Source organism: Synchytrium microbalum, assembly GCF_006535985.1.
Source record: "Synchytrium microbalum strain JEL517 chromosome Unknown SmJEL517_scf0044, whole genome shotgun sequence".
Lineage (NCBI taxonomy): Eukaryota > Fungi > Chytridiomycota > Chytridiomycetes > Synchytriales > Synchytriaceae > Synchytrium > Synchytrium microbalum.
Window position 1 is genome coordinate 1 of NW_022158393.1, and position 14,069 is coordinate 14,069.

A 14,069-nucleotide genomic window follows, 5' to 3' on the forward strand; every position below is an offset into this window, starting at 1 on the left:
GATCTACGAATATAATACACGTAATGAATCACTACTACGCAGTGAGGGTCGCTAATCTAGACATCTAGATCTCAACAACTCCCCTAGCAGAGACGCCTGTTTGGACATACGTAAACTCGGATGTCTACAATAATGTAGGGTATTATCAAGAAGAGTCAGCGGTTGTACCTCCAAAAAATGTAATAGTTATATAATGAAACAACAATTTGGTGATGTTATGCTTGAAACAACAGTACATTTCTAGCAGTTTTACACGGCGATTACAATCGCCAATAGAATCCTGAAATATTCAGGCGCCTAGATGCAATTTGTGGTTTGGATTGATTGGCTAATGGCATTACTCTCACTCACACACACACAAATCCCAAATATTCTTTCTCACAACGAGAACAACATACAAAGAAGCTACATATAGCAAATCTTAGATCAATAACTTTACAAATATGGACACTATTACCACGGATATCACAAAGTTATTCAAGATCAAGGTCAGTAAGCTAGTTAGCTCGATTTGTTGCTTCCTTTGCGTGTTGAACTGTAACTGACTTTATCAACTCTCTCTATCTATATCTCCTCCTACTGATTATGATCACTGCCACCTATTCTCTTCTGCTATTGACTTCTCTACGCGATCCTACATCTCAAATTTCCAAACTCAACAATGCTTACTCACCCACACCCTACATGCTTATTCGCTTGAAACCTTCTAACTCTCTCATCGTGGCAACCAAAAATAATGAAAAAAACTTGCTACTCTTGCTTATGCCTTTCTCTCCCTGCGTGCTCGGATTTCCACGCTTCTTGAAACAAAAAAAAATTGACATGTGATCGTAACTCATTTCATAAAAATTTCAAACTTTTGATTACTTTCATTAGCACCCAGTGTTTCTGGCTGGTATGAACGTTGCTGCGGGGTATGTCAAGTCTTGAATGTGGTTTCCTTTGTCACCAGTTCGATGTGATGGCGTTTCTTGACCCATCCATGAATAGACATTGCTAACCATTATTACTTATACCACGTAGACCTGAGCTCGCAGCTGCTGTTACCAATGCCGGTGGAATGGGTGTCATCGTAAGTTCCTCAGTGGTTAAGTTGAGCAATCATTTCCACCCAATCGCATAACAAAGTCAACGCTCAAAGGGTGGTGTCGGATACACTCCAGAAATGTTGCGAAAGAACATTGCTGAAATCAAGCACTACTTGAAGGATAAGAATGCTCCATTTGGTGTCGACTTGCTACTTCCTCAAGTTGGTACGTGGTGACAGCTCGGCAAGTTGGTCATATTTTGCTACCAAACTGATCTCTCTTGCTATCCGTTACTAGGTGGTAACGCCAGAAAGACCAACCGTGACTACACTGGTACGCAAAATCATGTACATGTATGCTGAGAACTCCAAGGAATAAACTTTGCACAATTTTTAGGTGGAAAGCTCCCTGAATTGATTGGTACACATTGGATTGTTGTTGCATAGTGCCTATACCAATCCTGCAGTTTACATACTGCAATGTTCGTCGAATACTAAAATCTTTTGTTATCGTAGACATCATAATTGAAGAAAAGGCTGCCTTGTTCGTCGCTGCCGTAGGAATTCCACCAAAATGGGCCGTCGACAAATTACACAAAGCCGGCATTCCAGTACGTCCTCACGCCTTTGTGTTTTTTTTGCTAAACTTACTCAACGTACTGAACTGACTCGACCAGGTCATGAACATGATTGGTGCTCCCAAGCACGCCTTGAAGGCCATTGAAGCCGGTGCCGACATTATCTGTGCCCAAGGCGGTGAAGGTGGTGGACACACTGGTGAAATCGCCACTTCTATCTTGATTCCAAAGGTCGTGGATATCTGTTCCAAGCACCGCTCTTCCTTCACTGGGCAACCAATTCACGTCATTGCTGCCGGTGGTATCTATGATGGTGGGTGTTGTTTGTGCACTTTGGCGTCAGAAATTGGTCTACGATAATGTGTTTGCCTTGTCGTACTTACCAAACAAATTCTATAATGTAGGTCGTGGTTTGGCCTTTGCATTGTCCCTCGGAGCCAAGGCTGTTTGGGTCGGAACTCGTTTCGTTTGTGCTACTGAAGCTGGTGCTCCCAAGGTATGTTCTTCACCTTGTCCCAACGTTTGTGCCTACAACACTTGCTCACTTCTCGGTTTCCTTGACACAGGCCCACCAAGAAGCCATTCTTGGAGCTACTCACTCTGACACTATTCGTACCATCATCTTCACTGGTCGTCCCATGCGTGTTTTGAAGAATGCTTACATTCTCAACGTATGACAAACGCTTGATTGTTATGTGTGTATTCAAGACACTTACAGCTAAATCATTTTCATAGTGGGAGAACAACCGTTCGGAAGAAATTAAGAAGCTGACCGCTGCAGGAACGATTCCAGTTTACCATGACTTGGAAACCGCTGGTGATGATATCGATGATGAAACCGCTATGCAAGCTCGTCCATGGTTACTCGGTACGAGGAAAATTGATGGTTTGTTCAAATGGTTTATAACTCATGCATATTTTGAAATTTAGGACAAGTTGCTGGTTCTATTGAGGACATCAAGCCTGCTAAGGAAATCAGTAAGTTTTCGTTCGTCGTGTATGAAAGTGGTTTCACTGAAGCTGACCTGTCAATGTGTTGTTTCTCCTAGTTGATGAAATGGTTACCACTGCTTGCAAGACTCTCCGTCAACTAAACGGTCAAATTGCTCGTTTGTAAACAAGTTGCTATTTTCGTTTCGCCTCAAATCTTATAAAAGAAGAGATGGGAAGTTGGGAATTTAAGTTACAGAGAACTGTGATTCAAACAAAATAAAGATTTTTTTCCTCAAAACCAAACTAAACGGTGAAGAGTTTGTGCTTGGAGGTACATGTTGCAATAGGTGCTATTCAGCGACTTGGTATTATTTACATTTTACAGCTAGATACATTGGTATAGAGAACTCAATAAGGAACTCAGCAGTAGACGATCCTAAATATGGTCAAGCACGTTTTTTGAAAAAGAACATGAAGAAGAAGGTCCACATAAACACCAGAAACACTATGGCAACGACTGCCAATGTGAGACAAAATGTACCACTCGTGCTAGCAGTGAGCCTCCCCAGTCTTGTTCCTTCTGTTTTGACTCGTGTCACTGTTGTCTCGAGTCGTCCTGATGCTTCGTCCAAAACCTACAAAATGGTAAGTTCAAAAGAAGCATGTCAGAGAATTTGTGAGCTTTCCTTGCAAAATGACACCATAAGAGTAAGATACATACTTTTGCATCCTGTTTCAAAATTGTACCCAAAGCCAGACTATTCATTTTTAGCTGGGATGCCATGCGTGCTAATTCTTCAGATAATTGGTCTTGAAGACCTCGATGATGTTGTAAGACAGTTTCAAGTTCTGCGTCTGGTGATGGTGATGATGATGTCGTCGTTGTTGTAGTTGGCGTAGTAGGTGGCCTGCAACAATAAAAGTTGAGTTGAAAGCAACGAATCTAAGATTTTTTAAGTTTGTCAGATACATACCCTCGTTTCCTCAATTCATTTGATGTGCCTAATAGTTCTGTTCCAGCAAAAAAGAAAACAGAAAAGTTTGAGCGATGAGTGCAGTTAGTTTCCTCAACAATCCCCAACCATACCACTACGCAAATGTTGATCAGTACTCCTGCTCGACTTGGAAGCCGTCAACTATTGGAATTATCGTTGTTAAGAAGGTGTCTGCAATACACATACAATATAAGGCAACTTGCCTGCCCGAGTCGAAGAATTGTTCCATCAGATACAGGGCCCGCGTCTGAAGGAGTCTTGAGCGAAGGTTGCCAGCCTTTAGGAGGATCTACACCTCTTCGAAAAGCGATATTGACTTGCTCCCGTAGTGGTAACTTTAAACACGACTTTTCGTCAGCCTTCTTTTCCCATCTCGACGAGGGCTTTTCAGAGTCTGAAACTCACTTGATCTACACAATACGCAGCCTCGAGTTGGTCTAACGTTCGAATGGCGTCACGTAGCAATGGATCCTCGTATCCCTTTGACTTGTTGGCTGCAATCACTTCCACCAATTGTCGTGCATATTGTAGATTCTGGAATTCGAGGAATTAATTTGATTCCTAAAGCGTGTTTCAAATTGAGTCGAGGTACCTTTTGGGTCTTGATGATTGTGATTGCGTCCATTTCACTTGAATTGGTTGAATGTGTAGTTGATGCCAATAAGCGACGGAGATTCACTTCGGCTATTGAGGAGGCGTCCATTGCTGACTTTTAAGAGGGGGATTTGTTAAGTAGATTTGCCTATTAGTTTATCATATGTAAGTGAATTGATAAAGCTTTGGAGGAAAATCGAATTGTTTGAAAGATTCGCACTTTTTGACATGAGTGGGCGTAATGTACAGAGTGAACACTCTTTCAAACTTATTTTTAACGCATGATCTTATAACTTACCAGTTTCCTTTTGTCGTAGTTCATACTCTAGAGTGAGAAATCTCTCTCCATTGATCTTGTGGGATTCAGCAACGGACATGGAAACTTTGGAACACGTCTGCTGGGAGGCAATCCCAAACCATACTTCATACGTCTTCAAATTCAACTCAGACGAGACAGGCTTTACGATCATTGTTACCAACCTAAGAGATACATGGATGCAATCCATACGTGATGAAGATGATATACTACAAGCTATCAATGTAAGACTAGCTATTTCTGATGATCTGAATGGCCACTAATCTTTCAGTTGAACTCGTTTAATAGGAACATCTGTTTGGTTTGGCACGTAACGGACCCAAACGACTCATGTCCTTCCTGAAATCCATGCTGGTGGGCGAGCGGAAACCATCGACCAGATTCGATGTTGTGAACTCAGGATCATCGTTGCTACTTGAAGTTTCGCACGAACATAAAGCTTCTTCAACGCTCTTCAAATGGCCATTCAAACTTGAGCTACTAGATGATGCTCGAGATGTACAGTTTCAACATATCCAGCTACCTCATATGCTCATGCTCGAAGAATACAAGAGACGCAATGATGAGCTGATTGGGATTGCAACCAGGCAACAACAGCTCATTGATCAAATTTCCTTAATGGTTGACGCGAGTAAATCTACTTCACGTGAGAAGGGTCTTGGTTTACATTTAATTTTTGTCGCTGCGTTTTCAAAATTTTCATGTTTTCAATGTGTAGGTGCCGTTCGCCATGAGGTCTTTTCATTGGAAAAGTTTGAAACAAGATGCAACGAAGTATGTGGCTATTTGTTAGAGTCAAATGCCTGAACAGTTTAAAACTGAATTGACTTTTTGGTTATAAATAGGAATTTCTCAACACAAGCGTGAAACCAGCAGCTTATGCTTCGCAAGTCTGTAGTGATCAAAGTCACAAGAAATTGTACAGTATGGCCAGCAAGCTTGTCTTCTTCGAAACTGCAGAACAGCCTTCTGGTATGTCTGATCTATTTCCTCTTCGTCCGTTGAGAAATCTTGTGTCCCTCCGGCCTTGGCTAAGAAAACTCCCAAATCCGCTAAGTGGACACACAAGATCTGAGTTTGGTGTATGGAACTGGAAGTCAAGACCAAACTATTGACTTGGCAAGGGTTGCTGCTCCGGGATTTTATAAGACTGGCCCAGCCTCGGGTTTCACTCAATTGGCTGCAGCAACTGCACGTGCTTGAATTTTGAATTCTTTCACAATGAAATTGAACAAGACTAATTCTACATTCCCCGCTTTCGTAGGGTGTTTCCAAAGCTGCTCTGGCCAGAGAACGAGAGCTCGAGAGACGAGCAGCCATTCTTGAACAAATCAACAAGGAGCCAGAACCAGAAGTCAAGAAGAAGAAGAGACTGTTTTAAGAGGAGAGATAGTTTCATTTCCTTGTTTATATATACAAACTTTTTTCAGAATATTTATGTGCACAATAGTCCCTGCAGAAAGATAGTGTGTATGGTGTTGATGTTTTATCTTCCTCGGCCTCTTCCGCCGCCTCTTCCTCCTCCGCGAGATCCTCCTCGAGCTCTGCCCCTTCCTCGTCCTCGGGCAGCTATGCAAAGTGTGGTAATTAGTATCATCGTTAAGGAACCACTTTTACACAAAGCGACACCTACCGCCCTCCTTCTTTTTGCTCTTGGCCTTTGGCGAATCGTCAATCAATAAAGTATCTAGTGGCAAGGAGTCTGGTAGTATGTAGAATCGAATGTTGCTTCCTCGAATGGAGAGTGTATCAAGCTGCATAGGTTCTTTGTTCTTGACTGTCATCTTAACAGTCTTGAGATGTGTATTCATTTGCATGCTGGATAAAGAAGCATGGTAAGTGGCCGGGCCGTGTTCTGTTTCGTGACTTAAATTCACTTACTCTACACCTGTGACGGTACCATTGACTATTGTGCCATTCTTCAATTCTATTGTGACTGTTTCATTGTTCAATTTCATAAGAAATCTAGCGAAATGTAAATAATATCGGCCGGTTAGAACCAGTTTGTGCTAGATTCGTCCTGCTCAAATTTAGCTCCATTAGAGTTGTCGTGTTTTGCAGCTTGTGTATTAACACGACAGGTATTCGCAGCAAGGTATAATATTTCAATTTCATTCAAATTGACTAGATTCTCTCCATTCCATTGTCGTGACGTTGCTATAATTCCTCTCCCAATGACATCGTGTCTCTGTGGTTAATGTCGGCTGCTGCTTGTTCAGGCGAGGATTTGGAGACACCTTCCATATAATACTCCACAATAAGCGTAATAGAGAGTACGTGTACTAATGCCTCCCGGCCCAAAATGACTTGCAAATCGACCAATTCTGTCCACCCTCACAATTCCGACTTCCATCCAATCCATCCATTATTAACTCAATAGATAAATACTTACCGAACAAGCTTCATCTTGGACAGATATATCTAATAATACTATTAATCCTTCTTCCTTGTCTCTCTGCTTTGTTGAAACTTGAGAACTCCACGAAATTGATTAATTTGAATAAGCTTAGGATTAACTAGGAGATGAAACTCGACAAGGACTCGGTAAATCACGTTGTTTGGAACTTGATTTTATTGATAATTGAAATTTATATACGCATACTGTTTGCATGTCTAACGTTTAATATGATCAAACCACCTAGTTCTTGACGAGATTGGGCAAGTTATTCGAAGCAAACAAGACAACTGGAACTGTATGGCTGACGTTCAAAAGACGTATGCAAGTCATTTTACTCGTTCTGGTGGTCGTGAATCTAAAGCTTTACTCCCATAGTCACGTATGCCAAAAAGAAGGAAACAATCAACCCTCCTGCTGATGTGCTAGAAGATCCTGAAATTGAATTCCCTTGTATTATACGCGCTACCAATGGGAAGATAAAAATCAGTACCTTGGTATGTTGCTCCACCTACCGTGTTGGAGGTCAAGATCCATCGTGTACTGACTTTGCCACACACATTAACAGGTCATGGCAGGCGACTTGGACAAATTCCATGATGCCTTGACGAATCTTTGTAAAGTGCATATGGATGCTCTGAAGAAGAAGGAACGCGTCAAGAAGCCGAAAAAGACAAAAGCGAAACCTGAAGCTGTCGCTAAATCTTGAATTTGTTTCCGGATGAGATATAAATAATTGTACAGATCTACTTGTAGAAAAGAAACATGAACTAATTGCTCACGAAACTCTTGCCTTTGGGTTTGGTTTGGCTGCGCAGGAAATTGAATCAGGACGTGTTTCCTCTTGGCACCTTCAAAAACCAACATCTGTATTAGAAACGCGGTTGCTCTCCTACGAGAATATAGAGAAAATGCCTCTCCTTTCAAAGGTGACTACGTTCTCCTTCAACAAGGAAAGTTTCATGGCCATGGGTGGGTTCATGTTGGTGAAAAACCTCTTGCTCTTGATCAACTTTCTATCCTTGGTACGTGTTTGCCGTTAGTAATTGAACTCAATTCGAAGAATTTCGAGCCATTTGCCTCATCATACAACGTTTCCGAAGAGCGTTTCGAGAAGTATTTTCCACGTGATAAAAATCTGACGCAACATCACATAGCTCGGCGGTCTCATTTTGATTAGTGGTGGTGGATGGATTCAATCTCACCAAAGTGAAGATGCTCTTAGTGCTATCGTGTCTTCTATTGCCACTGGTGCCATAGTTATTGGTGTTTTCGTCACTTTGGTCTCCTTTATGGGTTGTTTCGGTGCTGCAAACGAACGTGGAATACTCCTCAAGACATACTTTGGTTTACTCGCTCTTTTGATTATCTTTCAAATCGCCATTGGAAGTGCTGCTTATTCCAAACGTGAAGATGTAGGCTAGAAAGTGCATGTTGAAATTCGGGGTAAATCCAACATATTGTTTGTATAGATTCCGGAACTAGTCGGAGAAGCCTGGAAAGATCTGTATTTGAACTCCAACCAAACCATTCAGACCATTGAAGCCTACGTAAGAGAAGCAGAGTGAAACAACAATGTCACCTTCATCACTGACATTCTTCCAAATTGTAGTTCCAATGCTGTGGATTCCACAACACTACCGATATGGCCGTCCCATCCACTTGCCAAGTCTCGCGATTCGACTTAAGCAACAAGACTGGATGTCTCGATGCCGTTACCAACTCTTTGGACGGTCAACTCAGCACAATTGGAGGAGCCGGTCTCGCCTTGGGAATCATTGAGTTTATTGGCTTAATCTTCTCTGCATTGCTATTCAGAAGAATTGCCCAGAAGGAGCGTGCTTCCGACAACCTTATGAATGAGGCCTGGAGAATCAACAGATCCAAAATTCAATATGGGTATCAAAACTACCAATACGTTTGATTCCCGACACACAATCAAGTCTATTGCTGGAAATACCTAGTACAGTCACAGTTCAGTCTATTTGATAGTTAGTTACCGTTTGATTTCGTCATATCCGTCAACATCTTGTAAAACTCTCAACAAATGTAAAAATTCCAAGCGAACGTGTTTTGAACGGCTTGATTTGAACAGTTGTCAGATTCAACGAGATGTGAGGACCTTGATGTATTTACGTCAGCTATTTATGTAGGATTACCTGGCTTGCTTTGATGCAAATGGTGACTACGCGCCGCAACAGAACAAAGCTTCACGACAAACGTGATTTCGCAACAGAAAGCCGTAGCATTCGCTGTCTGATGCAATCTCGCCTCGCCGAAAGGCACCAAATGAAAGGGACAACCCTCGCCACAGACCCAATCCAACAATGATTCACCCAAACACTAAAAACTCAAGTTTGCCAACCTTCTTCAAAGACACCCGACGCAGATTTGTCGGTAGTAAAATTGATAGGACTTCAGAATTACTTGAAAAGCTATTGTGATGAAGTCTACATCCCCAGTAGCCATTGCGCCAAAACCTCAAAATGGGGTGAGCTCGTCACGTAAGCGGCAGAATCGTCACGAAGAACAAGAAATCCCTGCCGATTACTCCCATAACAGTGAATTGGATGCCGATGTTGACAGCGATGGTGCCAATGCATCGTTATTTGATACTACTACACCCACGCATCAGGATATCCAAGATGTAATCAATTCATTGGGAATGCTTCCTAGGAAGAGACCAGCTAGGAAAAAGACATCGCCCGAACAATTAGCTGAATTGGTCAGTGTGTTTGAAAAGACAGATAGCCCCAGCTTTGAAACTAGGGAGGTCTTGTCGAAGAAATTGGGAATGTCGAATCGTGAAATCCAGGTATGTGATTACTTCTTGGTATTTTGGTTTCAGTCCATCGAATGCAGATATCTGTTTACTGACTAGATTGTGCTATATAGATATGGTTTCAAAATCGAAGAGGCAAAGTCAAACGAGAACGCCTTCAAGCAGAAAATCCAGGAATGAAAAAGTCTGCTTCAAGTAGAAGTACCAGCAACAATCAAACTCCAGTCAGTCGCTATCCCAAAGCCATAATTCAAGCGCCTATGTCAATGAGTCAGTATCAAGCCTTTGGCAACGCCAGATTGTCACCACTCATGATAAATCCAACGATGGCCATGAATCCGCAGTTCGGGCCTATATCGCCAACCGCCATGGGAATCCTACGCTATCCTCAATCACCTACTGGCCAGATGATGATGCATCCAATGATGTACGCTTCAAACGGAATGTCGTATCTCACACCTCAGATGCCAGGACAGCAAATGCCGAATATGCCTATGCAACAAATGCCAATTATCCCAGTACAGCAAATGATACCTACTATTCCGATACAGCAAATGTTGCCTGGTTTGCAAATGCCACGTCATCAAATGTCCAATCAATATATACAAGGAGAGACAACAACATCCAACACTCAAGTTACCAATACCACTGCTGGAATAAATCAGCATCAGTTCAATAATATTCAGTCATCCTCTAGTCTGGCAGCGTTGGAACAGGATCTCAACCAAGTATCACCTTCGTCAGCACCACCACTAGCACCAGAAACTTCTACACCACACCCAACTCCCATGCTTCCCAGTCCGGACAAGACAGTCAAGCAAGCAGCTGCAAAACTAAGTCACAATCCAACCCTAACTTCACCGTTAAAGTTGTCTACAACCTCAAGACTGGAAACTGCACCAATTGTTTCACCGACATTCTGGGTTCCTGGATTCGAGCAAGGAATGTCGCCTACCACTTCAGCATTCCCGTCTGGGATGTCACCCATGACGTATCAATTCCCGTCGTATTACTTCACGCAGCAGCCATGGGGTAGTCCGACAAACGCAGGCTCGACGAATCTGCCTTCTACGCCAACTCTTGCTGGACCTACTCAGCAACCAACATATGCTCAGAATACCAGCAGCAATACTAGTTTGGGCCGTACGAGTAACAGTATAAGTAAGAACCTGCAGCTGGACAACACAACACTCGGCAAAGCTTACGGATCGAATTACGTATATCACTCCGATGCAAATGCTGGATCCCAAGACTATACTCCTAGAAGGCCACCGCAACTTGTAATTCCACAACACGCTAGCCAAGAAGCTCCATTGATCAATTCAGCTGCTGACGCATTATTGACTGCAGCAGACATTTTGGCTGAACGACAAAGGACTTAAATGGTGCACTTAATATGATGTTTGATGCGACAATTAGTATTATGAATCAAAAATAAAGTAACGATCAAACAACCAAACGCAGCACGTGCGTGGCTGTCGATGTAAAATCGCTCGCGACTGACTTTATTCTAGAAAGAGCGGTGAACGTGCTCAGGTTTGTAATGCTCGTTTGACACGTGATATGATTTGGGGTTTCCCATCGTTTCCCATCGTTGACCCGTCTTGAACCATCAAAACACTTTGCAAATGCCGCTTTCGGTTCGAGAAAGGAAGCCTAGCAACCCATAAAGCAGACATATCTTCACCATAGCAGACTCTGACTGGATAGTAGTGGCGAGAATGGATCCAGTAGACGACAAACACACCGACCCCGAACTTGTAATTGTCGAAGACGATGTTGAGGATGTAGCCAAGCCGGAAACTGCATTCAGCACATTATCTAGAATACCGAGCACCTTCTATGACTTTGTATGGGAGATTCTCTCTCCTCCGTCAGGAAATACGCATTCGACATTTAAAGATCAAATACCAAGTGCTGACACGACAACCACATCTGGACGAGACCGTGCTGAATCTTTCTCCTCGTCTTCACCTGACGATGATTCTGGTTGGGATGACGCTGCGAGTGTCAAGCAAAGCAGTACGTTCAGGCGGTCTAGTCTACCTGAAGCTGTTATACTTGCGCTGGAGGAAGATCGCAGAAGTGTCAAGGTAATGGACGTTGTGTGGGAACGAATCTCATTTATTACAATCACTGATCCATATTAATATGATATTAGGAGCTACATCCGAAAAGTGAACGCCACTCAGTCTTTGATGTGTTCGATAGACCTATATCGCTCATAGGAGTGACGGACCCGGAGAGTGTCATTGTCACTCCACAACTAGCTTCTCAGGTATGCATTTGCTTGGCGTCAACTACCACATCCTGTTAAGCTAATGAACTTCAACGCTTTAGCTTCGACCACATTTGACTCCACTTTTGAGAGACTGCCATTCATGGAAGTTTCTTTATGGTTTATCGACCCACGGTGCACGCTTAGCTACAATATATGAAACGCTGAGTACAGAGAGTGGTTCGATACTGCTAGCCATCCGAGATACTCAAAACAATGTATTCGGCGCCGTGTTGAATGAGCCACTCGTGTGTTTGCCTGGCTTCTACGGAACAAGTATTGGAAGGTCAGTTTCATAACCATTGTGACATGTACTTTCCTCAACTCACACGATCTAAATGATAGTTTTCTGTGGAAGCAGACATCGCAAAACGAAGCAAAGGCATTCCCAGCCACGGGTAGAAACGACTATATCATCTTCTCGGATCAGAATTTTGTAACGATTGGAGCAAGCAATGGTGAAAATGGAATCTGGTTTGATGCTGAACTGGTAAGAATTTAGAGCATCTCATTGTTATTGCCGCATTCTAACGTGTCTCTTTAGTATCATGGTCACTCGGCACGCTGTGAGACTTTTGACAATGAGCCATTGTCGTCAACTCTTGAATTCGAGATAGTCGAACTGGAAATATGGGGATTTCGCCATTAGCTGCTCTAGCTTGAATCAAATCTGTACGCCATTAGCTGCTCTTGTGCGAATCAAATCCGTATGGTGCTTCTAAGTCTCCATTACTGCCAAAGGGTTTCAAGGCTCAAATGTATAGCAACATGTAAAGAATATTAGCACAACTGTAGCTTAATTATCAGCACATATTAATAATTGAATCAATTCAAAACGATACTTGTCGTACCTGGTTGTCGTATACTTGAGCACGTGACAACGTAGCTCTTGTTCCCACGTTCTCAGCATCAAGTCAACATCAGGCCTTGTAGGGAAGAGGGACGGCACTCAGGGTTGCAGAGGCAAAACATGCCAGCCACGTCCAAGTTTAAATCGGATTCTACTGTCAGCAAGCAAGGGCTTGCCTCGATTCCGCAAGCTTTGGCCAACGGTGTTGATCAGCAACGACATTGGATTGCTTTCATCCGAGAACTGGAAGAAGAGCTCTCAGAACAAAGCGATATCAGCATAGAACGAGTCATTGAAGCTGTACGTTACCCTATTTCATATATCCAATTCCGTGTTCTGATCAAACATTTAACACAACGTCAAACATCAAAAATTCAGGGATTATACCTCTCGCCCCAAACCTGGAACTCCATAGTAGAAGAGCGAGCCTTGTCAATATGTGGATACCCACCATGCTCGAAGCCGAAAAGGAGGTCGCCTGTAAGACAGAAATTGATTCCAGGGCTCAAGAATGGACGGATTTATGATGCTGAAGAGCTGGAACAGTACTGTTCGACTAATTGTCTGGAATTGTCTCGCTATGTCGCTGGACAGTTGTCTAGTGATCCGGTCTGGATGAGGGATTTTGGAAGGTATTTGGTGTGATGTGTTGAGGCTTCACATCCAGTCGGCTGAAACTCTCTTTATTGCTCATTAGCATGAAGCCGATATCTGTTCCGTGGCCTGAGACTCTTGCCCGGTGAGTCTCCATAATATAAATACAAATCCCCTTTTTTCTCATACCAATTGATGTTTTATCACCTTAGCGATCTTACATCTCATAATACCACCGAACCTGTACAACAAGCACCAGTCTCCACCGACACCATTTCGAATCTGATGCAGGCCGTATCTATTGGCTCAGATCTAGTCATCGTCGAGAAACAAAACAAGACCATCAGCACACCCATTGAGCCTCCCATAAACGACCAAGGCCACGATATTGTAGAAGGACTGAAGCTGCTACGACCAAACGCACGAATAAAACAAGCTCCCACTATACCACCCAGCCAAACACCATCACCACAACCCACAAACCCAACCACTCAAACCAACGATACCATAATAGCAAACCGAGCCCTACTAGCCATGAACGCACGCCTTCTTCCAACACCATCCAAAAAGCCAATCCCAATGTCACCATTCACGAAACTATGGACTGCGCTGTCGCGAATGATTACGCAGCAGTCTAAAATGTATATACGAAGTGGTGACCGCGTGTTGTGTAGGCCGGTTAAAGGGACGGTTGAGTTGGAGACTAGACGGCAGATTCTGGCGGAGA

At 43.0% G+C, this 14,069-nt stretch overlaps 7 protein-coding genes across 7 annotated transcripts; 5 read left to right on the forward strand and 2 right to left on the reverse strand.

Moving 5' to 3' along the window:
• Positions 1-443: 443 nt before the first annotated feature.
• Positions 444-2,722, forward strand: SmJEL517_g05176 (nitronate monooxygenase; the record flags this gene model as incomplete). The annotated part of the gene is made up of 13 exons (XM_031171103.1): positions 444-488; positions 877-914; positions 1,024-1,072; positions 1,142-1,253; positions 1,326-1,361; positions 1,425-1,448; positions 1,544-1,638; positions 1,705-1,918; positions 2,010-2,101; positions 2,172-2,276; positions 2,341-2,473; positions 2,536-2,583; positions 2,655-2,722. 13 exons carry the CDS (start codon positions 444-446, stop codon positions 2,720-2,722), a joined length of 1,059 nt encoding a protein of 352 aa, XP_031022876.1.
• A 262-nt stretch (positions 2,723-2,984) lies between these two features.
• Positions 2,985-4,236, reverse strand: SmJEL517_g05177 (uncharacterized protein; the record flags this gene model as incomplete). The annotated part of the gene is made up of 7 exons (XM_031171104.1): positions 2,985-3,173; positions 3,260-3,446; positions 3,513-3,549; positions 3,626-3,674; positions 3,770-3,868; positions 3,939-4,067; positions 4,126-4,236. 7 exons carry the CDS (start codon positions 4,234-4,236, stop codon positions 2,985-2,987), a joined length of 801 nt encoding a protein of 266 aa, XP_031022877.1.
• A 1,693-nt stretch (positions 4,237-5,929) lies between these two features.
• SmJEL517_g05178 (uncharacterized protein) lies at positions 5,930-6,401 on the reverse strand (the record flags this gene model as incomplete). The annotated part of the gene is made up of 3 exons (XM_031171105.1): positions 5,930-6,012; positions 6,077-6,261; positions 6,325-6,401. The coding sequence occupies 3 exons, from the start codon at positions 6,399-6,401 to the stop codon at positions 5,930-5,932; spliced, it is 345 nt and encodes a 114-aa protein (XP_031022874.1).
• A 565-nt stretch (positions 6,402-6,966) lies between these two features.
• Positions 6,967-7,547, forward strand: SmJEL517_g05179 (uncharacterized protein; the record flags this gene model as incomplete). Its single annotated transcript, XM_031171106.1, has 4 exons — positions 6,967-6,987; positions 7,086-7,158; positions 7,217-7,335; positions 7,407-7,547. 4 exons carry the CDS (start codon positions 6,967-6,969, stop codon positions 7,545-7,547), a joined length of 354 nt encoding a protein of 117 aa, XP_031022875.1.
• Positions 7,548-7,800: 253 nt separating this feature from the next.
• Positions 7,801-8,762, forward strand: SmJEL517_g05180 (uncharacterized protein; the record flags this gene model as incomplete). The annotated part of the gene is made up of 4 exons (XM_031171107.1): positions 7,801-7,863; positions 7,996-8,253; positions 8,311-8,388; positions 8,451-8,762. 4 exons carry the CDS (start codon positions 7,801-7,803, stop codon positions 8,760-8,762), a joined length of 711 nt encoding a protein of 236 aa, XP_031022897.1.
• Positions 8,763-9,281: 519 nt separating this feature from the next.
• Positions 9,282-11,002, forward strand: SmJEL517_g05181 (uncharacterized protein; the record flags this gene model as incomplete). The annotated part of the gene is made up of 2 exons (XM_031171108.1): positions 9,282-9,653; positions 9,734-11,002. The coding sequence occupies 2 exons, from the start codon at positions 9,282-9,284 to the stop codon at positions 11,000-11,002; spliced, it is 1,641 nt and encodes a 546-aa protein (XP_031022896.1).
• A 339-nt stretch (positions 11,003-11,341) lies between these two features.
• Positions 11,342-12,547, forward strand: SmJEL517_g05182 (uncharacterized protein; the record flags this gene model as incomplete). Its single annotated transcript, XM_031171109.1, has 5 exons — positions 11,342-11,713; positions 11,782-11,898; positions 11,961-12,184; positions 12,244-12,388; positions 12,443-12,547. 5 exons carry the CDS (start codon positions 11,342-11,344, stop codon positions 12,545-12,547), a joined length of 963 nt encoding a protein of 320 aa, XP_031022899.1.
• Positions 12,548-14,069: the final 1,522 nt, after the last annotated feature.